This window comes from Homarus americanus, unplaced genomic scaffold, assembly GCF_018991925.1.
Source record: "Homarus americanus isolate GMGI-L3 unplaced genomic scaffold, GMGI_Hamer_2.0 scaffold19375, whole genome shotgun sequence".
Lineage (NCBI taxonomy): Eukaryota > Metazoa > Arthropoda > Malacostraca > Decapoda > Nephropidae > Homarus > Homarus americanus.
Window position 1 is genome coordinate 5,001 of NW_024736466.1, and position 26,911 is coordinate 31,911.

General features: G+C 39.4%; 1 protein-coding gene across 2 annotated transcripts; it reads left to right on the top strand.

Moving 5' to 3' along the window:
- Positions 1-4,089: 4,089 nt before the first annotated feature.
- On the top strand, positions 4,090-26,661 carry LOC121872173 (zinc finger protein 33A-like; the record flags this gene model as incomplete). 2 transcript variants are annotated; one of them, XM_042374845.1, is given in 6 exon segments in its annotated part: positions 4,090-4,224; positions 5,442-6,958; positions 17,504-17,660; positions 18,357-18,512; positions 20,042-20,066; positions 25,420-25,578. In XM_042374845.1, coding segments are annotated over 6 exon segments (2,013 nt in total), but the record flags the coding sequence as incomplete, so codon positions are not given.
- Positions 26,662-26,911: the final 250 nt, after the last annotated feature.

Consider the following 26,911-nt stretch of genomic DNA (forward strand, 5'->3'; position numbering starts at 1 on the left):
CACACACACACACACACACACACACACCCACCCACACCCACACACAGACACACACACACACACACACACAGACACACACAACACACACACACACACACACACACACACACACATACACATACACACATACACACACCCACACACACACACACCCACACCCACACCCACACACACACACACACACACACACACCCACACACACACCCACACCCACACACACACACACACAGAGGTTCAGAAGCTGTCGCCATTGATTTCACCAAAGCGTCAACCAGTCGACCACAATATAATCATCAACAAAGCTATTACCTTCGGCTTCGGAGAGTCTTATACCATGGCTCTACAGACTTCCTCAGTGACCGACGCCAAGCTGTACGCCTCGAGGGCTGTTCCACCTTTCAGTCACCTGTGGCGTCCCCAAGGCACCAAGATGGGACCACTTGCTTCCTTATGCTATCAATGATGCCCTAAGAGAAACCCTGCTCGCTGGAAATATGTCGACATCACCATTGGGATCAGGTCAACAATTCTGCTCCCAACTATACCTTCAGGATTTATTGAACAGTCTCCAAAACCGGGCCACCAACAACTATGTCACCATCAACCATACAAGACCATATGGTTATGCACATCAACCTCCTCCGACATTGTCCCACCTCCTTCCATTACTCTAGGTCCCAACACACCCAGGTTGTAGATTCCACTAAGCCCTCGGCGTCACCATAGACAACAAACTAAATTGGAAACCACACGCCAGTGAAGTTGTCAAATCCTCCAGTTTCCTCCCACCTCCTCCCCGACCAAGTCCCTCGGAGTTCCTGCACACGCAGCTCTCAGTGTTTACACAACATTCATACTTCCCAAGCTCACCTATGCCTCCCCACCTGGTCTTCCTCCCTAAATGCCACACAACGTAAATACCTTCAGAAAAGTGCAAAGAGGGCATGCAAGATTATTTCTCCCCTTCCTACTCCACATATCAAAGCCAACACACTGACCCCCTTTCACTCTCACTGACCATCACCCACGACCTCATCTGCAAATTTGGTAAGAAGTTTATACCATCCCCGACACCGGCCCTACTACCACCTGAGATCCTTGTCCGAGAATTGCTGTTCGACACCACAACCGCAGATCCAGCCCATACGCACGAACTGATCGCTATAAGAACAGCCCAGTCCCAACCATAAAAATTATCAATAACTTGTAATAAATCAGTGTATTTCACTCCTGTAACACTGCTCCCACACTGTCACTATGTTGTAATGAACTGTAGTTTGAGCTGATCCCATCTAGTTATTATATTCTATCATATGTTATTGTATATTTGTAATTGTAACCCATTCCAAATATGTAACTGTATATTTTCAGCCTTCTGCTGCCAAGCCTTTCAATAAACCGTTAAAATTATTACATACACACACACACACACACACCCACACCCACACACCACACACACACACACACACACACACACACACACACACACACACACACACACACACACACACACACACACACACACACACACACACACACACACACACACACACACACACACACACACACACACACACACACACACACACACACACACACACACACACACACACACACACACACACACACACACCACACACACACACACACACACACACACACACACACACACACACACACACACACACACACACACACACACACACACACACACACACACACACACACACACACACACACACACACACACACACACACACACACACACACACACACACACACACACACACACACACACACACACACACACACACACACACACACACACACACACACACACACACACACACACCCACACCCACACCCACACACACACACACACACACACACACACACACACACACACCCACCCACACACACACACACACGCACACGCACACGCGCGCACACGCACACGCGCACACACGCACACAAGCACACACACACGAAACAAGACCCATCTCCAACACCCTGTGTGAGCTGGAGGACCTACTCGGACCACGTGGTACATCTGCAGCTGTAGTGAGGTAGCGGCTTAGCAGTCAGGTACAACGGCCATCAAGACAGTGGGAAGGACTCTTGGTGCCGACATCAGGTCACAAGAATGTCTACAAACCAGCTCCCACAGTACCAGATCTAAAGTTAATCTATATGTTGACTATATGTTTCTTATGTATCTGTATTGAAAGCTTTTGTCAATCAAGTGACTCACTCCCCGATTTCACTAAATGTAACTTGTCATCTCTGTTCGTTGTATATTTTCAGCCTTCGGGCTGCCATGTTTTTTTAATAAACCGTTAATTATTATTATTATTATTCACACACACACACACACACACACACACACACACACACACACACACACACACACACACACACACACACACACACACACAGAGTAAAAGTCCAAAAATCCGGATGCCAGAACCGACCACCTGAGAATCCAGACTTTTCGAAAACTCAAACTTTTTTTTTTTTAGCTGGTTTTGTGTGTATGTGCGCATGCGTGAGCGCCACAGCTGCACAGCGACAACAAGCGACCACGCGGTTGCCACTTTAAAACGAGCAATCAAACTGTGACAACGTACAGTGAGTTCTGCTATAACGCGTGTTTTGACAATGCGAATTGGCTCTAACGCGATTTATGAATAGAGGAACGATATTTGTAAAACGCGAACGCTTGTTTGCTGTAACTCGATTTTTGCTTACTATTTCTCCAATTTTGTGGTATTAACTGTGAATATGGTAAAGAAGAATATCTCCTAGAAGCGTTCCCGGTGATGATCGTAAAAGAAAGGCTATAACACTTGAAAAGAAGCTCGATGTTATCAACCTCAAAATCACCCTTCTCCCCCATCAAGTTATATTCATATTTTTTCAAGGTAAAGTGTTACATTTACTGTATGATTTCATTATTAGATATGAATGTAACATGTGCTATCCTTTGTGTTAGGCTAACTACTAAATTTTTTTCGATTTTGAGTAATCTGCACCTCACCCTATTTTCTCCATAAGCCCTGTTATTTCTATTGTGCGAATTTCTATAACACGATGTTTTACAAGAACACAACTATCGCGTTATAGCAGAACTGACTGTACAGTATATTTATTGTCAGGAAAATAACAAATAGTACTTGAGAAATATGTTTTGCATACTGTACTATCACTTGTACAGTTATTTATACTGTCTCTCCTCGATTTACGACCGGGTTCCGTCCCAACGACCAGGTCGTAAATCGAATTGGTTATAAGTCAAAAAGGCGAAAATGATACGTAGAAATTCTAAAATGTGTCTCTTTTTCTTCTCAGCACCACGAGAACTCTCACTTTTACGCTTGCCAGCCATTTTAAAGGGAATTACAAACAAAAATTTTGTCAGTACACAGCGCGATCACTAACGTCAGGACTCAAAAATATGTAATTTAAAAAATATTTTATACGACCACGGCGGTCGTATGTTTGGGTTGTCGTAAGTCGAGGAGTAGCTGTATATGGGAGGTGATGAAGACAAGATCACTGTGTGTGGCAAGTTGGTTTCTCTTTTAACATTTAGAATATTTTTGGTTATTTTTGAGGCTTATAATACTGTATTGTATAAAATAACTAATAATTTTGTTATATCAAGTTAAGATAAGTTAGGTTAGTTTGGTTTATTTTACAAATGATGAATTATAGAATGTAGTACAATAGTGCTGTGTCTGGTACTTTCTCAGTGTTACATGGTGTCTTGGTGGCCCAGATACTGCTAGATTCTATAATTTTTGGGTCATAAAGTAAGCTAAACAAACTTGCAAACCTAACTTAACCTAACTTACCTAATTTACCTTAAACTCTCTCCAGAACAAAGATGATAACTTAAGAAAATAATACTCACTAAAATTAAATCATATGTGATATCAACCAAAAATCTGAAAAAAATTATGTCCCACTGTGGTTCTCCAACATAACTGGTGAGAATCAGTGACATAATTTCTTCACATTTTTGGCCGAGTTATGTTATGCTAATGGTGAAAGTGCTGTTTCATCCAGGTAAACTCTCCCGTACCACAGGCACAAGCAACAGGTCGAGTGGAGAAATATCATTTGGAGGTGGTAGTGCCAGCATGGCAGCCAGGTTCCTCCCAGACACCCTCTGAGGATGCTGCCCTCCACACTGCACTCTGCACCTTACTCAGCACACTACAAGTCAGTAGAGTACTGTACCTCTCCTATGTTTGGATCAAGGATAGAAAAAAACTAAAAGTGGTCAATAGGCTCGGCAGGCTTCCCTTGTCAATGTTAAGAGGCCCGAGACAAATGAGTAGTACCTGTATATCCTTTGAAAGTGAACTTTAACCCCTTCACTCCTGGATGCCACTTTTAATAGTATATTAGACTAACTCCAGACGATTTTATTCAGCAGAAAAAGACCTCTTGTACATGGGCGTCTGCTGGGGCAGTATATATGTAACAACTACCCAACAAAATAACGGGATTTAGAATCTAACAAAAACGAAGGGAAGGAAAAAAGAAACAAAAAGGAAACATTAAAAAATAAAGCAGCTCATTTGCAGCTGCATTGATTTCACAGATTTCACCTAAATTTGTCTAGTTCTCACAATTTTTTGTTTTGGAATCAGATTGTAAAAACATAACCTAAATTTCACCAATCTGGTGAAAATTTTCACCATATGGCAACCTGAGTGTGGGAGCTTGCCTATCGCCTCCCCCCCTGGAGAAGGTTCCAGCAGACACCCTTGCCCTTGTACCCAGGGGGTTACTAAACCACCTCCACTAACCCCCTTCATTACTGAATGTTACTTTGCAGATGCTCCTCTACTTAAGAACATTCGACTTACAAACTTTCAGAGATACAAACATCATCATTAAGGGGGTTACCCGCCAGAGCAGGTGTTTAATGTGGATGAGACTGGATTATTTTGAAGAAAATTCCAGATAGAACATGCATTACCTAAGAGGAGAAGAGTGAGCCAGGTCTTAAGGCTGTATTGTAGGGTACAGCTGTACTAAACACCCATTATCTTTTAATTTTTGCAATATATTTGGTATCTACAAGAGTAAAGTTGGACTTAAAACAATTAGACTAACAAACAAGTCTCAGGAACGTAACTCGTTCTTAAGTAAAGGAGCACCTGTAATATGTTATTTGGTTAACACTAGATTATTTTATTCAACACAGAGATGCCCCATATACAAGTGTACTTCTTGTGGGTACAGTGTAATTGGTCAAATATTGCTTTTGTAATATTTTCTGCTTTTGATGACAGGTGATATGACTTCAGCTGACACAAGAAGTATTTTAGTAATAAAGCTAATTGATGAAAGATACTACTGTATTAATATCATAATTCGATTTACACCACTATTTATTGTAACATACTACTATCGTTAATCTTTTCCAGGAAATAGTTGACCATTGCAGCTCTACAGAAGTAAATGAAATTAACCAAGAAGGAAAATCATACACTTCACAACATGAGTCAAGTGGCACAGATGCTTGTCACAGTGCACAACATCTGTATGACAGTGAAGTGCAAGATGAAAATCATGTTTCCCTTGTGTCTGATCACCAACATGTGAATTTAATGGAGGAGTATATCATGAAGCACCTGCCTGGTGAACACCATAATGACCAGATGGTGAAGAGGTTACCACCCCAGCAGCCAACTACAAAGGAAACAGAAGCAGCTAATGTCCTTATGAATTTGTCAGGCAAAGCAGCAGACAGAACGAGTCACACAAGATTGGGTTCAAGTCTTCCTTCTCACCAGGAGTTCATCATTCCTGATGTGGGTAAACCTTCTTTATATTTATTACCGCCTGGAACATCCTATTCTAAATTTGACTCTGGTATTAAGAGAGAGTACCCTCTTTGTGATGAAGTTCCACAGATTAACGAAAAAGACTTACTACCTCTGGCAACTCAGGTACTGTGCCAGTTTTGTTCAAGACAGTGTGAAGACTTGGTGGAACTTCATGAGCATGTTTTAGCCATGCACAATATACCTGAACCTGAAACACCATTAATGCCTTCTTACAAAAGGGTGAAGAATCACTCTGAAGATGAAGACCTCAAGCACTTTGTTGATGGAAAAAGACAAAAACAAGACATTGAAAACCACGCCAAAGAATGTGCCAAAGATTCCTCTCCACTGATGTGCACAAACACTTTATCAGAAGCACAGGAGTCTAGTAATAAACAATATATGGAAGAAAAGAAATTAAAGAGAAAACCAAAATTGAAAAAAGGGGATAAAAAAGATGGTAGTTGGAGCAGTGAAGACCAGTCTGATCCTTCTAAGGTGGTAAATAGTGATCTTAACAAAAATTGTATAATGGAATTTGGAAACACACCACCATCACCTAAAGAAAATACTCTTGGATCAGAGTTAGACACATACTGTCCACAGGAACAGATTCTTCACAAAAACCTAACACAAGTGAAGAGTGATAGTTTGTATGATAAAGATGAGACTTGGCTAAAACGTCACACAGCTGAAAGTATAACTGAACTTACTCCAGTGGGAAGTGATGCTCTAGCAATAGCCATTGAGTCCTCACAGATCAGAGTTATTGAAGCAAAAGTAACTATCTTTGTGTGTATCAAATGTAGCTGTGGGTTCACCGACAATCAAGAATTTACGGACCACATCTGTCACTCAAGTCAACCATTTGTACGGAGTTATCCCGATGGATCAGTGGCCCTAGTGAATGACAATAACCTTTGTGAGGATCATTTACAGTTGCCAGATAATAATGTTTGGTACTTCCCAGAATTTTTCATCAGGCGGCCAGGAAAGGAAGAGGAAAAGACCGATGGTAGCGACTTGCATATCATTCACAGCTCATCAGGAAGAAGATTGCATCTGTTGACAACCTACCAACCTGCTTATCTCAGTGAGCGACTTATTTGCTTCAGGTTAGTATTAAACTCAAATGTATTTTTAATATTAGGTTCAGATATTTGTTTAAGTAGATTTTATTAATATGAGTTAATATTAGTTAGATTGATTTTAACGAGGTATATAACTCCAAAGGAATGGTAACGGTAAGAACAAAGATCTGGGGAAGACTATAAATTTCTGATAGAAATGAATTATTGTACAGCAATCCTCCACAATGGTATTTCTAGATTTGGAATTCCTTCTAACTCAGAATATTTTCTAGTTCTAAAATGTAGTATGGAAATTTTAAATGAGTGTAAAATTTTTATCTGGTAGAAAATTCTGGAAGTTGACTGGTAAATTCTGCTCAGGTTATAACCATTCTGAATGTTAATTCTGCACTTCTTATCTATAACTTAAGTAATTTCTGTTACAGTGTAATAGAGGTTGTTGTGTGATACAAATACACTGTAGTGCACTGTACAGCACTTTATTGTATGGGTACTTTATTATTTGTAATACATCCTGTATACACACACCCCTTAATTTATGTGGATTTAATTGGTGAAAATTCTTAGTTTCGAAAATATTTTGTTCCACACTTTCATTTGCATTCAGAATCCCAAATTTTACAAAAAAATGATAATCTGTAATGATGAAAATATGCTAAAATAATACAGTGTTATTATTTATTTCACTAAATTATTCCATTATTCTCTAATACTCATACTGTAATGTTATTAATTATACAAATAAATAACCTTTCAATGTGTCATTATTCTCCAACAATCACCATATAACATACTCTTCACTGTACAGTATTCTTAAATTTCATATGTTAATTATGTACAATAAAGGTGGAGAGTTGTCAGAGATAATGTAGAATTTGGAAATGAAGAATGTTTGGAGGTGTGGATACTGCCAGAAATGCATGAGGGAGGGTGAGTGGAGTGTCAGCTGAGATGGGACTGGCTCATGGCTTTGCACCTTTTTGTTTTGAAATTTTTTCTCCTGTGGCTTTAACTCTTTAAGGAGTAGTGTTGCATTTAGGCAATTTTATTCCGCTGAGAGATACCCCTCCCACTCAATGGGTTAAAACGTATCACTAATGACCCTTTAACCCCTTTATTACGAGGAAGCCACTTATTTATATTTTATTTAGCTATCAACAGACGATTTTATTCAGCACAGAGGGGACCTCATATGCAAGGGGTTAAGGAGTAATGTTACACTGAGGCATTTTATTTTGGCTAATGCCAGGCAGCATTATTCAGCTGAGAGAAATTCCATACCGCTCAACGGGATAATGCACCGCTTTTTCAACATTTGAATCCAACCTGCTATGAAATCATAGTGGTGTAGAATTTTCAGTTCCTCTTATATTGTTGTTGGTCCAGTTTTTGCGGATTTTCTACTTTTTCCCCATATATTACTTTCAAGTAAGTTTAATTTTAGTGCTGTTAAATTTACCTCTCTCACTTTGCTATTTGTTTGAGGGCATCGTGAAAGCAAAATAATATCAACATTAAACAAAGAGTACAGAGCACAACCGGACTAATGCTTGAACCAACTTTGTCACAGCTCAAGGCATCTGTGTTTAAGCCATGTAAACAAAGAAGGAATTTGGGATTGATTGATTATGGTTACGATCTTACCGCTGCATAGGGAATTTATGATGGCGTAATAACTGATCAGGGGCCGAGAAGGGATTTTTATTTATTTTTTCAAAGAGAATGTGTCCAATTACTGTACAATATATACTGAAATGGGAGTCAGTGTATTAGTGCAATAATACTGTATAATTATATATGTTGGATTAGAGTTTTGTAGTTCAATACTGTTTTCATTTTGTTTCAAATCTTGTCTGGATTCTCCTCAAATGCAGGTAAAAAAATTATGACTGTACAGTAGACCCTTGCCAACTGCAGATTCTGGATATTCATGGATTTTACTCTGTATACCATTTCACCAACTGCGACATAGAAATTTGAGTATCCACAGATTAGTGTGGCGTCTTTATCCCTCCATGGTCTCATGTATTCCTCCGTAAATTGAGGAATTAATAAAAATACAGTAATACTGTACAGTAGTACAGGGAGTCCTCGCTTAACTTTGGAGTTACGTTCCTGAAAACGTGTCATTATGTGAAACAACATTAAGCGGATCAATTTTCCCCATAAGAAATAGATAAAATACTGGAGTTACATTCCCCAGCCTCCCTTTGCCCCATGAAAAACATTACTTATACCGAAAATCATTGCCATTTCTATAGAAAATAGTATATATACCGTACAGTACTACGTACAGTATACAGTCGGCCCTTAACATGCGCGGGGGTTAGGTAACATACCCGTGAATGTTAAAAATCCGTGTACTTTTGCTGCCCCCCCCCTCCCCCCCCTAAAAAAACCCTGTCCCCCCATATCCTTATTTACCGTATATACCTGTGTGTAGTTCGAGTTTTTAAGACCAAATTATTGGAAAAAAATTGGGGGTCGACTTCTAAACGGGTAATAGTTTCGTTAGGTTGAAAAATATTTACCAGTAACTACCAGCAAACAATGGAAACGACGCACCAACGCACCACCAGCTGTGAGTGTCGGTACAGCTGCCAGGGCAGATCTCTTGCGTCATCATAGCAAGCCCAAAGTAGCCAAATCCATGGTATGGTAGCACAGGACGATGTAAAACATAAAGTTTTCATTTATTAAAGTTTATTTAGAGATACTGGACATAAATTTTTGTTCATTACATTTGAAACATCAATCTTTGTTAATTAAATTTGAAACAAACGGTAACTACGATACCGTATTTTCATTAAAATATTACATCACAAGTATATTTTACCTTAACTGTGACTGAATGAATATACGTATTCTCAGAAATAAATATGGAAATATAATATTTTTGCTGGAATGACGTACATATTACAGTGGAAAGTGGGATAAAATCATGACGAAAACAATGACTTTTGCTTTCTTTCGTTATTCAAAAGATTTTACCGTAATCGCTTTTCAAATGGTTTTCAGTTAAAAAACTGTTGTACTCGTACTGTATTACAATAATATTCTATCTTATCATTAGCCTTATAATCCCACAACTGAAAACCATTCGAAAAGCGATTACGGTAACATCTTTTGAACGAAAGAAAAAGAAAGTCATTGCTTTCGTCACAATTTTATCCCACTTTCCACTGTAATACGTACATCATTTCAGCAAAAATATTACATTTCCATGTTCTCAGAAATAAATGGTAGTTTTGTTGAAACGTAATGTACAGTATTTAATATTAAAATGCAAAAATAGCTATAAAAACAATTAATACACCCGTAATATACTGGCTGGCATTTCCACTTGTCCCTCCTCCCGCGTCCAAGGTCACCACTCCTCCCTGCTCTATCCCTCTGCCTCCTCCACATCGTCACTACTGTTGTATTACAATAATATTCTATCCTAATTCACTTGAATAAATACTACGATACCATATTTCTGAATATTTTCATTAAAATCCATCAAAATCATTTTCCTTGTCATCGTCTTAAGCACCAAACAGCTCTTCCCAGTCTTCTCCTTGAACAGGGCTAGAGGGTACGTGTTTTTCGAATCTTTTCAGTTAAAAAAAATTTTACATCACATGTATATTTTACGTAAACTGCGCCTGAATGAATATATTCTCAGAAATAAATAGTAGTTTTGCTGAAACATGATGTATTTCAATGTAAAATAGGATAAAATACATGACGAAAACAAAAGATTTTACCTAACCTTCCGATGTTCAAGAGATGTTACTCATTTTTGTAATAGTTTTCGGTTAAAATACTGTTATATTACAATGATATTCTATTCATACTGTGCTTGATATACTACATTCACGGAAATGTAATATTTTTGCTGAAATGACGTACAGTTGTACCCCACTTAACGCGGTCAATTGAACCCAGAGGGTCCCGTGTTAAGTGAAATCCGCGTTAAGTGAACAACAGAACATATGGGATTAATTCCAATAGAAACCGGCCCGACCCCCAAACTCCACTTTTTGAAGGCACATACCTATGTTGTAGTAAAAATAACATCTTAATTTTATGATGGTACATGCACACAATTAATACTTAAGAGAAATAGAGAAATACAGTCGCCAAGTTAATGTCCATTCAAATAATGGACTCAACTCCCTCCCCCTCTCACACTACACTGCAGGGGAAAACCACTAAATTTTAATAAATAATACCTCAAACTAAAGTTAGGATAATACAATTGACATTGCTGGATTCCTTGTAAGACCAGGAATATTTTGAATATAAATGTCATATATTTTGGACAAAAGATAACATAGTTACCTAGAGAAAAAATTTTTATCTAAAAATTGTATGTTTAATGCAAAATATATGATGTTTATATTCAAAATGATCACCAAATTATAAGAATTCCAGCAATGTAAATTATATTCTGACCGGGTAAATTGTATGAATTTTATGAGCTAAAACAAATATCTTCAGTTAATAAAAAAAAAAATAATCTTCACAACACTATCTGTCAATCAAAGTACCCCACCTTGCCTCCCCCCCTCTTCCAACCGCGCGGTCAGTCCCAACCCTCCCCCCCACCCCCCACCAATCCTCCCTTCCAGAGTTTATAACATTTAGTATTAAATAATACCTCAGATTAAAGTTAGGATAATATAATTGACATTGCTGGATTCCTTGTAAGACCAGGAATATTTTGAATATAAATGTCATATATTTTGGACAAAAGATAACATAATTACCTAGAGAACAATTTTTATCTAAAAATTGTATGTTTAATGCAAAATATATGTTGTTTATATTCAAAATGATCACCAAATTATAAGAATTCCAGCAATGTAAATTATATTCTGACCGGGTAATTTGTATGAATTTTATGAGCTAAAACAAATATCTTCAGTTAATAAAAAAAAAAATAATTCTTCACGGGGTAACAGATGGTCGGTCGGTCGGTCCCTCCCTCCCCCCCACCCCCCACCCCCCACCAACCGTCCCAAGGAGATGTGTGGGATAACCACTAAATTTTAATAAATAATACCTCAAACTAAAGTTAGGATAATATAATTGACATTGCTGGATTCCTTGTAAGACCAGGAATATTTTGAATATAAATGTCATATATTTTGGACAAAAGATAACATAGTTACCTAGAGAAATATTTTTATCTAAAAATTGTATGTTTAATGCAAAATATATGTTGTTTATATTCAAAATGATCACCAAATTATAAGAATTCCAGCAATGTAAATTATATTCTGGCCGGGTAATTTGTATGAATTTTATGAGCTAAAACAGGCAGTCAGGCAGGGTGGCGGGTGGGGCAAATCTAAAAATAGCGTCTCGAGCCGGACACTCACCGCGTATATGTGGAAAAAATCCGTGTTAAGTGAAAGTTCAGCTCTGGCGTGGCACCGCGTATATGATAAAACGCGTTAAGTGAAACCGCGTTAGGCGGGGTAATACTGTACGTATTACAGTGGAAAGTGGGATAAAAGCGTGACGAAAACAATGACTTTTGCTTTCTTTCGTTCAAAAGATGTTACCGTAGTCGCTTTTCGAATGGTTTTCAGTTAAAAAACTGTTGCATCACAAGTGAATTAGGATAGAATATTATTGTAATACAACAGTTTTTTAACTGAAAACCATTCGAAAAGTGATTTCGGTAACATCTTTTGGACGAAAGAAAGCGAAAGTCATTGCTTTCGTCACTTTCCACTGTAATACATACGTCATTTCAGCAGAAATATTGCATTTCCATATTCTCAGAAATAAGTAGTAGTTTTGCTGAAACGTAATGTATTTCAATGTAAATTTGGATAAACTACATGAAAACAAAAGACTTTACCTAACCTTCCTATGTTCAAGATATGTTACTCGTTTTTTAATAGTTTTCTGTTAAAATACTGTTATATTAGTGATATTCTATTCATACTGTGCTTGATGTAATACATTCACGGAAATGGAATATTTTTGCAACTACAATGTTGATGTCAACACAAGCGTGGTTACAGCGAGACTGACTGAGTGAGGGAGAGCTATGCGTGTGTGTGTGTGTGTGAGGTTGCGGGAGCGGGCGGTGTCCTGTGTTCGGTGCCGCGCGCGTGTTGAATGGCGCGCGATTTGAATGTACTTCAATTACTTCAATGTACAGAATATTCCTCCGGCGGGGCAATCCGCGTATTTGCAAATCCGTGTATGCTAAACCCGCGTATGTTAAGGGCCGACTGTATAGAACTACAGTACTAAGTTTGTATTGGTACTCACCGATGGGCGGAGGTGGTAGAGAGAGTGAAGGAGGAGGATGGCGGGAGGGGAGGAGTATGGCGGGAGTGGAGGAGGGCAGGAGAGGAGGAGGGTGGTGAGTAACTGAGACTCTGCGGCTGCCTCCTCCTCCTGCTCTGTCTGGGGTTCCTCCGCCGCTGCTTGCTCCTCCTCCGTTGATGTTTGCTCCTCCTCCATTGTTGTTTGCTCCTCCTCGGCTGCCAGCTGTTGTGAACAAGCTTCTGCTGCTTCTGCCGTCTTGCGACGAAAACATTAATCCAGTGTTGACTGCTTGGTGCTACTCATCTTCTTTTCCTTATACATCTCAGTGTAACAACCAAGACTGTCCTCAATGTTGCGTTGAACCTTTGAGCTACATTCTCTGTTTGGGTCGTCATCTAGAAGGATATGCATTGCTTGCTGGAACACGTTGAACGATTCTTCCATCCTCTTGGAAGTTAGCATTCGTCGTCGTCGTCGTCTTCAGGGACTGTGTTCTGTTAGTTGTTACAGATCTTCGTTGGTGAGCTCTTCTGCATGGGATGCCAAGAAGTCCTCAATATCCTCTGATTCCAGCTCATCAAAGCCTGCCTGTCTAGCCAAGCTGGGAATATCCCTATTCACAGATGGGACTAAGTCCGTGAATCCCGTAAAACTGTTGAATTACTTGGGTCACAGTTTACGCCACACACCATTCAGTCAACTTTCTGAAACCTCTTCCCATGCCTTGCCAATGTTGTCAATTGCATGAAGAATGTTGAAGCCACACCGATGTTCTCGGATCGTTGGTTTATTTTCTCTGTCTGTAGCCTTGAGCAGCTGGGCCATGGTATGGCATAAATAATACGCCTTGAATGCGGCGATGATGCCTTGGTCCATAGGCTGCATCAGTGCTGTCGTGTTGGGAGGCAGGAATACAACTTTTACTCTGTCATGCAAGTCGTCAAGATTGGGAGGATGAGCTGGAGCATTGTCAAGGATCAGAAGAATTTTGAAGTCAAGGTTCTCCTTGGCACAGTATTCCTTCAGTGCAGGGATGGTGTACACGTTTAACCTCTGGCTAAATATGGCACCGGTTATCCATGCCTTTTTGTTTGCCTTGTAGATCACAGGAAGGTGATCCTTAGAGTAACCTTTCAGGGCCCGTGGGTTAGCAGCACGAGAAATCAGCATAGGCTTCAGCTTGAAGTCACCGGCAGCGTTGGCGCCAAGCAGCAGTGTCAAGCGGTCTTTTGCTGCTTTAAAACCTGGCGAAGTCGTAACAGAGACTGGCTTGGCGTCGCTCGGGGATGCTTTGACATTCCGCGAGTAAGGATAGTTAGCCGAGCCGAGAGAGCGTAGCACGGCCAGACAAGGGCGGGTGATGCGCTGTAGAAAGCAGTCCGTGACGACGCAAAACGACGTAGTATCAGATCACCGGGACGTTAAGCGAATTTTTGGTCTCTAAAGTTTAGTGACGTACCACAACGTTAAGCGAGGACTTACTGTACTACTACTAAAAAAAAAAAAAATACTGCATTGCCATTTGGCAATTGTTTCACTAAGGACACAGGAGACAGAAGCACACTCTCCCTCACATGATCGTGAGCTAACTTCTGTGGATTTAAGAAATGTTTATTCTCTTTATATTTTTTACCTTATTCACAGCTTGTTCACCACTTGCCCCTATTAGTGGGAGGGCTGGAACACAACTACGACTTCTCCATCTTCCTGTACCCTGACTACTTTGCCTCTTTTGGTCTTTAAATTGAGCATTTCCATATTGTGGACTGCTACGTAGCTCTCTCAGTTTGCCCCTGAACTCTTTGCCATTTTGGGGTGGGGGGAGAGGCAAATTGTTAGGTCGGGGGTTATGTACAGTTGTACACACTACTGTTCTCTGTTACTCACTTGAGGTTCTGTGCCTTCTTTCAGATGTCCATTTTGTGCTCATGTTTAGGGATGGTGATCCTCACTAGCTGCACTGTGCATTTATTAAGTCTGTCCACATTTGTGATGTGCAACTCATCTTTAAAGTTAACAACATTTCTCAACATCTGTTTGACTGATTGTTCACCTGTCTCCCCCTTCTTCCTCCCCAAGTTCTTTATAATGGGGTTGTCCCTACGTTTGCTAATCTCTGCTTGTTCACATGTCTCATCTCGAAGATTTTGTGTTAGGTTTGCCCTAACTGTCACATTATCAGTCTGAACCACTGTGGTTGATGGTTTGGCCATGGTTTCTATTAAATTGTTTCAGCCTTCCTGTGTTGATTTCTGGAGTTGTGTTATATGTTGCTTAAGTTTATCTTGTTCTTTATCAAGCGTGTCTATCTTACTTTCATACACTCCTACAGTCTTTACTACTTGTACCATACATTCTGTACAAAGAAACATTGTCAGAACCTGAGATACATTTGTAAGCTTTGACCCGATAATTGTGGTAGAGTGATTCACCATTCAACTCCCCAGTGCATACAAAAAAAAAAAAAACACGAATATTGATTTTCCCCCTAACATCATTTTAACTCTTGTAGATTAAAAGATAGTATAGTATGTAGAGGAATGTGGAAACCAACTAGGAGTCCATCACTTACCTTAGTTTGGCCGCCATTCATACATAGCGTGGAAAAAGGATTCTAATCTCTATTGCTCACCTAAACACTCGACTTATTTAATAATTTTACTAAAAGTAAATACTGTATAGTTAAAGCTTTCAACATCACTCTCAATGGATCCTGAAGTTTTCAGCTTTAAGTAGGTATATACTGTATATCTTGCAGTAACACATACACATTCATTCGTAATTTTAAATATATATATGTCAACATGAGATTTCGTGAGGCTTTTGAAATGGAGGAGAGAGAAAACGTACGTCTCAGACTCCAGAAACTGGCGAATTCCAGAATATATGTCATACTTCTCTGCTTATCATTCAAGAATGTATATTGCAGTTATCGGGTTAAATAGCTTCTCGGTTATTGCTAAGCATCCCTTGTGGTTATTTATCTTGCAATTATGGTATGTAAGGACCTTAGCTTCTGCCTGAGGGGCCATTGCAGTAACCACAGGTGCTTCGAGTCTTTTATTAGCTATTTATTTATTTTGTTTGGGTCTTTAACTATTTTGTGTGATTACTTTCTTAATGTGGCAGCATCGACCAACACTTGGCATCGCCTTGGGGGTATTACGGTTTTCTAAGCCTTGCTAATAACAATCTTTCTTGGGAGATGGAAACTGTCTTTCCTGAATTATGATTTTCGCACAGGTTTTAGGTAAACACACTTTTAGCCCTAAATGTAGTGACTTACCTGTTTCAACAGTGGTAGTAGTAGTAGGTGGGCTCTGGAGGGGTGCTTCCCTTGTCCTCACGTGAGTGCCTACAGTGGGTGGAGTCAGTTTAATGGTGCCAGTTACTTACTTGCTTTTGATCACTTTTTTGAGTTCTTAAAGCTTGTTCATGGAAAAATATGATTGATGCTCTGATCACTTACTACTAATTTAACACAATACAACTCACTGTAAACATTACTGTAATACCCTTGTACACTAAAAATTCGCAACTTGATGATCTGGTAGCACTGCGGTGACCTGTGATGCACTAGTTACCAGGTCACTAATTTTCTCTCATTCGCTATTCTCCTGTTTCTTTTATACTGTATACTACTGTGAGTTGATCTGGGTGTTCCTTCACTGTATTACCTGGTGTTTCTATGGTGGGTAGCTCACGGTCACCACTAATGGATATCTTTACTTTATTGCTTTACTTTCCACTCTTTTTCCCATGATTGGTGACCTATGGTAACCGTTAGGTGTTTCACTAATAAAGGTAATATTTTCCCTCAATTTTCAACATAATGTGGCACTGATAAGAGTAGCCTCTTCACCAAGGTAACCTCAGTGATATGAGTTCACTGTCCGAGACTTTAAGTGCTGAATGGTGAATGACTACTGTGTACATTAGTGTACTATGTGCTATAATTCTTAATATTTAATTGATACTGTATTCTTTAATTTAAACAAAAATATTCATAAAATTTAGTAAATCTAATGGGATTTATATTTCCAAGTCATTATAAAATGCTTTGATAATGAACTGCAGTTTTGCTGACCGAAATACAGTACTGATTTAATTTGGAATATTCAAAATACATTATGAAATACCTGTACTCAGAGTTCACCTAATTTGGAAACCTCCCATATCCAGGTAGACTTGAACCTCCACTGTCTAAATTTTGGAGATATTTATGTACCTTTTCGGTTCACTGTACCTTGGCTGTGTTATTGTTATTATAGTATATCCCAAACCCATTCATAGGTGTCCCACATGTGAGAATGACTGTGATAGTTTGGGGAGGTTCCTTGAACATCTCACCAAAGGCCCATGCATGTTCCGCTGTCCTGAGTGCAACTTGGTATACAGTACTCAAGAGAAGCTCCAGAAGCACAGAGCTTCATTGCATCCCACCTTAGAGGTAAGAATATAAAAGTACAATATAGTACAGGTATTTTTTATTACTCTTCCTGTCAAATACTATTTTCTAGCATACATCCATTAGCTAGGCTGCTGTTATAGTATGGGTGCTCTAGTAATTTCCATGTTTAGACCCCCTAACCCTCCCTGTTGTGTCAGCAAGGATTGATTTATTAACCATTTTTAAGGGTACTGATCACACTTCCCTCTTCATCACACCATCACTTTCAAATGAGTGGAATTTGGCACAACAGTTTTCTTTTGGAGGTGGGAAGTTTTTTGCAAGTCACAATAGCTAAATAAGTACACCCACTGTGCCACATTCTCTATGGAAAAGAATACTCTCTTCCCAGGGTTCAGGATTGTAAGTGGTGAGACTGACTGAAGACTTGGAAGTAAACGAGACAAATGTTGTTTATGGCTGGGCAAAGCAGAGAATAAATTTTCCCAGAAGGTAAAAACCATCAAGGTCCAGTGATCTTTCTTCCTTCAATGACAAGATCCATATTATTTTGAAACTGGCAAATTATTGGGTCCATATAACTATGATTTTATAGACTTGCCTTTGTAACCAGTATGCTGTGTTGAACAGACTGACCAAGCTGGTCACTATACAGGAACATTCACTCATCCCAGATCATAAAACAGAATTTCAGGATCAGTTCAGCATTCACACATATCTCTTGTTTTCTTACAGGACCGTACGTGCCCAAACTGCCATATGGTTTTTGAGAAAAGGCATCAGCGAAATAAGCACCTTAAGACTAAGTGCTCCCATCAGCACAGCTGTGTCATCTGTGGGGGAGTCCTCAAAAATGAGTACAATCTAAGAGTTCACATGCAGTCTCATGAGGTAGGCAGCTGTGCATCATCTTCTGAATAAACTACAGTACAGTGGTCCCTCGGTTAATGAACGGTTCGATTAACAAAATTTCGGTTAACGAATTACCTCCCATAAGCATCTTCAATTCGGTTAACTAACAAAATTTTGATTAACGAAATCCTTACGACAAACACGTTTTGTTGTGAGCATCAGCTGATGGGCTAGTCTGCCAATTCAGTAATCTGTTCTATGTTTACATTCGTTTCCAGTGAAGTAAATATCAAGAAAGTTGTGCTCTTTAATATTTTTGCATTTTTTATATTAAAATTATTGATCATTCTGAAATTTAGTTAACACAGTGATAATATATAGCGCAGTGCAGTGTTGATTTAAATAAAATAATCTTGAATTACACCGAGTGAACTTAAAATTTTATTGGTGAAATTACTGCATCAAGCATGGGTCCCCTGAAAGGTGATTTCTCCTTCATCCCCATCCCATTGTCTTCTCTTCTCCCTTCTCCTCCACCCCCACTTCTAATTCCCATCATCATCATCATCAACCAGGAACCTTCTACATACACACCCCAAAGTAAGTGTACTTTACTGCATTTTTTTTTTTTTTACTTTGTATATATTTTTCTGTGAGCTGGAACCAATTATCCAATATCCCATTGAAACAATGGATTCGGTTAACAAATTTTTTGGTTAACAAACGACCCTCTGGAACGAATTGTGTTCGTTAACCGAGGGACCACTGTACTGTATATGAATTCTGCTGCTGTATTGTCGCCTACTATCCTTGTGGTGGGTCTTATGAATTCATGCTTTCCGTCTGTTTGTCTGTGAATTATGAACATGTTAAATGCCAAGTAATTTATTACAGAGTTGTAATCAGTGTATCACAGTAGCTGTTACCTGAGTGCCATAATGGACAACGTTGTAGCTGACTGGAGAGTTTTCCTACATTTTAGTGGCAGCCTTGTTGCTAAAACTTGTCTGTCTTTGATGTACTACTTAATTGCACTGTGCATGTTTTTAAAGATTATGTGTGTGTGTGTGTGTGTGTTAGTCCATATAATGTACAGTGGTTTTGAATTCTAGATTGTTTCTTTTGTAGTAATCTGTGTTTGCTTTTACTTTTTATTTACAGTACTCCACATAATTTCTATTATTTTGGTTACTATATTGTTTACCTGGCATGAGCTTAGTTAAGGATTGTGAGGATAAAGAGATAGAGTAGCTTCGGACCTGAGAAAAAAAGGTAATTATTGTATACAGGTTGAACCTCCCTAATCCGGTCCTCCATTGTCCGGCACCTCCCGTCGTCCGGCAAAATTTTAGTTTGCCGGACAGCCGCTTGTACCCACCAGCGCTAGTATCCATGGTTCGGCATACCCTTTGTTTACCTCTGCTCCTCGTGGAGGTTGGTGCGTTCCTCGGTATTTCAAGTGTTTCTGTAATATTTCACTTGTTATTTACCCTTAATATTCCTCCTAAGCTTACTTATTTTATTTTATTATTTCATTTACTGTACAGATATTTTTTTCTTCTTTACAGGTGAACATCACCAATTTATGTACAGGTACCGTAACTATTTTGTCATTTTAAGTGCAGAATGAAAATTATTGTTTATCTATTTTCGTTTATCACAATTACACTGTACAGTAGAATGTGGATATAACATGAGATATGTTCCAAGAGAGGTTACTTTAAACCGAATTCACACTGAATTGAAGTGTTATTTAAATGGAATAATTTAGTTTGGTACTTGAGAGAAACACAAAATACTAAAAAGACTGAGAGTCTACCCAGATGCACCTCAGCCCATCTCCTAGAATAAACAAAACATTGTTTTTTGTTGTATTATGTTAAAACAAACACTCATAAATCAACACAGCGAAATGGTCTGTTTACTGGCTGGGAAGATGGGGCTTGAGGGAGGGAGGTGAGGTGATATGTTTGACAGTTGATGCCAAGGTCTAGTGCTTATTTATTTTACCTGTCCTTAAGAGTGACTTTAAGTTTTTCTCATATAAAATGTCACTGAACTGACATGGGAGAATATAAATAACATTGCTGGAATTCTTATAAGACAGTGATTAATTTGAATATAAACATGCTATAGCTCGCATTAGGCATATAAAGACCAAAATTTGTTATCTTTTGTGTAAAATATATGACATATATTTTCTAATTATTCGCTGTCTTGCATGGATTCCAGTCTATAACATTATATAAGATAAAAATTTTCAGCCTAAAACACCAAACCCTGGCTGGGAAGATGGGGGGGCGGGGAGGGAGGGAAGTGACGGACAAATGTTTGACAGTTGGCACCGAAGGTCTAGTTAAGTATTTATTTGTTTATTTATGTTTTTTTGCTTATAAAATGTCACAGAAGTGACGGGGGTGAATATAATTTACATTACAGTCAACCCTCACTTTACGAGGTTAATATAACCCACAAGGTACCGCGGAAAGTGAGAAACGCGTAAAGTGAACAACATATCATATGGGATTAATTGAAATAGAGACCGGGCCGACCCCCAAACTCCACTTTTTGACGACACACAACTATATTGGAGTAAAAATTTTATCTTAACTTTATGATGGTATACACAAACAATTAATATAGAAGAGGTTAGGTTAGGAAAAATAAAAGTTAGGTTGAACACTTACGTTAGTAGAAGAGATGGGTCGGCATACGGGGATGGAGGCTGGTTCCGAGGCAGAGGGCAGGCTACTGGCCCTCAGGTGAGTCACCATCACTGTCATCCACACTTGTCAGGGCCTCCCTGACAAATCCCTCAGTCATCTTCACTGTCTCTACCTCTGTCACTATCACTGGCTTGGGCTGGCTGTGGTGGGTTGCGGGCGAAGAACTCTGTTATGTTTTGCTGACGGCTGGTGTTTATGTTGTCGTGATAAACCTTGATGTAGGGCTCCATAGTCTGCAACAGCTGGGTAGTGAAGATTTCATACCTGTTTGCGTCAGGGTCGTCGGAAAGGAGGAGCTTGATTTTCTCAACACACTCGATGGCACCCCTAACATTACTATGGGATAAGCTGTGTTCTTCTTGGGATGACGCACCACCTGCCTCTTAACTGACATCATCATCATCTACCATCTCGTCGGTAGTCACATCAGGATCCCTTATCACCTCCAGGATGTCGTCGTTGGTGGTCTCGGAGAAGCCTGCAGCTGTAACACTCTGCGCAGCTTCTCTGGCAAGGTCCACTGCTACTGCAACAGTCTGAACCTCACCAGTCACAGATTGACTCTGCCTAACGCCCGGAATGCCTTGCAACACATGTCTCCATGCGTGACGAACAGTTGCTACAGACAGCTGATCCCATGCCTCCACCAAGAAGTCAACAGCTTTCTTGATGTTGAATGTTCTCCAGAATTGTTTGAAAAGTATTTTTTGCTCTGCCAACTGTTGATCCTCGTCGTCTTCGCTCTTGCTATCGGTGGTGGTGTCACTTAGGTTACGCAACTCTTCCCTGGTGTTGGTGTAGTCGTTCAGGAGCTTGAATTTTTTTGTTGAGAATGCAGCTTTTACATTACAGATTAACTCTTGGTCCATGGGCTGTAATATAGACGTAGTGTTGGGAGGAAGGAAGACCACTTTTACATTGGGGTGACGATCTAACAGTAGGGGTGAGTGTCCTGGTGTGTTGTCCAGCAGCAACAAAATCTTGAATGGCACATTCTGTTGCTCACAGAATTTCTTTACATCGGGAATGAAACAGTCATCAAACCAGGAGAGGGATAGTGTAGAGAACATCCACGCCTTACGTGCGGTCAGCCAGTGGACATTTAGCTTGGTCATGTCGATGCTCTTGTAGGCGTGCAGCTTGCGGGCTGTGTGGATCACCGATAACTTGAGCTTACAGGTACCGGAGGCATTGGTGGTAAACAGGACGGTGATGCGCTCCTTCTGCAACTTCCGGCCCCGAATCTTGCTGGCATTCTTCACAACGAAGGTCTTGGAAGGTAGCTTTTTCCAAAAAAGACCAGATTCGTCCATGTTAAACACCTGGTCGTCGGTGTACTGTCCTTCCTCCATAATCTCACGTAAAAACGGAGGAAATTCCTTTGCCGCAGCACGGTCAGCACTGGCTTCTTCACCACCAATGTTGATATTGGTGATCTTGTTCCGCATCTTAAACCTCTGTAACCATCCAGAGGAAGCATTAAAGGGTTTGGGCTCTGTAATTCCCATCTTTCGTGACACCGCAGCATACAGTTCACGTGCGTACTCCTTAACAGAGCGCGTGTCGACCACCATGTTCCGTCGCGCCTGACACACCAAGTAGCTCACAAGTAATTTTTCTGTCTTGAGAAGCACCTGGTTGTGGAAATACTTGATCATAGAAGCACCTGTAGACTTTGTGATCTTCATGTGCTCTTTTATCTTGGCTACATCCTTCTTTATCGTCCGGATCGTAGATTCGTTCACACCATGCTGGCGCGCCAAATCAACCTGTCTTGTTCCTTTCTTTAACTCTTGGATGATCTTGTACTTCACCTCGTAGCTTAAGGAACGTCGTGTCTTCTTTGGCTTAGGGCGGCTGGGTCCAGGTAAGGAAAGGTTTCTCTCTGGGGGCGGTGGTCCGGCAGAAGCCATTTTACAGAACAATGGATGCACGATTACACGGTGTGGCCTCGAGGGATGAAACTGCCGTGGCTACGTCAAGCGTCGTCTTTCCTCCCTCCCTCCCTCCCTCCCCCGGGTGGACACGTCATATTACTTTAAACCAATTACAGCTGGCAGCGGAGGGAGGTAGGGATGCATGGCCAATCACAGTCCGATACGTCATATGACGTCACTGATAACGCAACAGAGACATGCACTGCGCAACCTTACCGCGCGGCTTGCCCAAGCGGAGGAGGGAGGAGGCGGGTGGGGCGAATCTAAAAATAGCTTCGAGCCGGACACTCTCCGCGTAAAGGGGTACACGCACCGCGGTATGTGAGCATCCTGGGTTCCGGCAGGGTATCGCGTAAACGTGGAATGTGGGACCGCGTAAAGTGAGGGTTGACTGTACTGGAATTCTTATAAGATACTGATTAATTTGAATATAAACATGCTATAGTTTGCACTAGACAAAAATTTTACTTATCATTTAGTACATTATTTTGAGTACATGTACAGTACAGCTTTGCCCTTGGGACAGAGTAGCATGCCCAAAGAAACATTAGGTGCAAAATTTTAAATATGATGTGCCAGATTGGCGCACCAATAATACGATGCATTTTACAAAGACTACCTGTGGTTCGGAAAATTCTATAGTCCGGCACCGGTCAGGTCCAAAGGGTGCCGGATTAGGGAGGTTCAACCTGTAGTATAATAAATTTATCCCCTGTATCAGAGGATAAAAAAATTCTTCCAAGTACAGCAGAGTATCACTACAATTTTGAGGCCATTTTAGCTGCAGTCATTATGTCATTGCATCTTCACATCTCCATTTAGAGATAACCCATAGATTCATCATACAAACATTTGTATAAGCAGTACTGTAGAAAAGGGGGTAAAATAGTTTATGTTAGAAGTTAGTGGAAGTGATATTGACAAATTCACAAAATAGAACAATATTTTCCTGTTTTAAATTAGAGTACAGTGTCTTGAAGTAAGGTTCAACTAATCTTTCCTGGTAGTTCCTTAATAAGAGGTCTCTCAAATGATACCATTATTCCTTGCTTAAGGTGCTATTAGACCTACCATACAGGTAATCGTCATTTAGCGATTGTTCACTTGGCGATAATTTGGTTTCGCGATTTAAAATTTCTAACACCCTTTGGACATATATCTACAGGCCATGTGGCCTTTTACATCAAACAGTATTATGTATTTTACAGATTTTAAGTACAGTAATATTTAAACTCATTTCTTGCCTGTTTAAAGAATAACTGTGCAGTCTTTTGGGTTTTCATTGTATTAATTAATGCTCCATGTAGTTATTAGCCAACTGTGTAAGGAAGAATTTAAATTATTTCTCTGCTGATGTAGGCATGCATTAACCTTTAAACAGAAATTTCGAACATTATTTATTCTTCGATAAACATATGGATAGCAAACAAAAAAGTATGAAATACATAAACATTGAAGGTGGATCAAGCAGTTGCTGTAGTAGGTAAAATTGAAGCATAACACATGAGCTGCCTCTCCATGTGTTGTGCAAGATAAGGGTAGGCTAGTTAGAATCTTCATAGACTTTTGACTTTTATGTCTGAAAGATTTATGAATATGTTTTAACAAAGTGAATGTGCATTCACTCAGCTGAATCACAATTAGGGCAGCTACATAAAACAATACAGTACAGTACATTTAGCAATATAGCAGAATGATTAAACTGTAGTACTTATAACATGTACAGTAATTACAGCACAGTCATAGTAAATCCAGCACAGCACTATTGATATTTATGTAATGTTTAATCACAATTGCTGCTACAACTGCATTATAATTTCCTTGTGTGCCTAGTGCTAAGATATTATAACAAAAGTTTATAAACTTTGGTGTAATTGTCACAAGAACTGAGGGCATTTGCTAATTTGACACAAAGCACAAGACACTAAATGTGGTGAGGGGAGGCAAAGGCTACAGGTTTACCCTTGTGGAGCTGCATTCAACCGACAAAAACTAATGTAGCTTTAACACTGATATCGTCCCTCCCAAAAATGTTCCTTATAGATACTGTACTCGGTAATGTACCTTTGAGAGGTTGCAGTTTAGATTGTACTGTACAGATATTCCATCCAATATGGACTTCTTTTTTGGGGGAACATATATATATATATGAATTGGGTCCCATGAACCTGATGGTTGGACTTTTATTTGTGTGATATTGGGCGCTGGAGAGGCTTTATATTCTACATGTATATATACATATACTTGTTTTTTACTGTGTTAGCTATACATATCATCTTACAGGAGAAGAATCATGTGTGCAGTGAATGTGGTGCAGCCTTCCACCGTCGTGCAATCCTCACACGACATATGATGCGACACTCAGGAAATAAACCCCATTCTTGCTCTCTATGTGGTGCCAAGTTCTACACACGACAACATTTAAAAACGCACATGGATCGACATAATGGCTTCAGACGGTTTTCGTGCAATTCATGCAATAAAGCTTACTACTCAAAGCATGACAGAGACACACACTACTCCAAAGTACATTGCAAAACTGTAGGTGGACAAAAATGTGTAAATGAACATTTAATTGAGTGAATTTATAGAAGAAAAAATAAGTTTTATAATCACCAGTACAGTATTTAAATTCAAATTTGAATCTAGCATATATTTATATTGTCTCACAGGGAAACATTGTAGTGATGGGTTTTATTGTCAGTGAAATGATACAACTGATTTTCTGATAAAATCATTATACTGTACCATAATCTCATTCACATACTGTAGTTGGAAGATCTTGCTTTTGTTTCACCATGTCCACTCCTCCTCCTCCTCCTCCTCTGTCTTTGTTTGTTGTAGCTGAACTTTTGATCAAATTGTAAATTTTTTGTAGTTTCCTAAAAATTGGAATCTTTTTGCATTTCTTTGAGTCAATCATGGCTACTGACATACTGTATAAGCATAGATATAGCAAGGAATTGATGTAGAAAACCTCCACAGTGTTCATTAATCCTGAGATAATGAAGTCCTCCTTTCTTCTAATATAAAGACCTGTTATTGATCTGTTAATGGGTACAAGTACTGTACTATAAGAATCCCCATTAGGGGGGAATATTGTTCTGGTACAGTACTGGTATTCCCTGATAATTAAAGATCCGGTTTACGAAAATCTGAAGTTACAAAAAAAAATTTACCCATGTTTCTGCTATGTATAAATAATTTGAAATTATAAAAACACATTTTTTGTCCAATGTTTTGATTTCTGTACAAAAAAGGCATCGCGGGGCTTCCGGTACTGGACAATTAAATTAAAAACAATCAACAGAACAGTATTGCACTGTACTGTATTAAGAGTGGTTAACTAAGCTAAAAAAATATATATACTTGTAGTGATTTAATTATCATGGCTCACAGGGTCATTAATGTGAAGCAGAGGCAAGACACCGACTCAGGATTTTTCGACTGTGGTAATGCTGATGTGTTTATTAGCTGAGAGTTTGATCTGATGTCAGCGAAAAGAATAAACTGTTACATGAATAAGTTTAGCATTTTTCTAAAGATAAAACCTATCAAAAATCAAATTCAGTGAAAACAAAACATCTAAAAATGTATTTACATACAGTGCAGTAGACTTACTGTCAGTGCATCATTACAAATTTTAAAATGGCATGTCTTGGCTGAGCCTTGCACTGCATCACAAGTGGCACAGTTTCTCAGTAACTTCTGCGTGCTCCACTAACTGTTCAGTATTTTACGTCTTATGTTCATTATTGGCTTATAATTAGAAGCC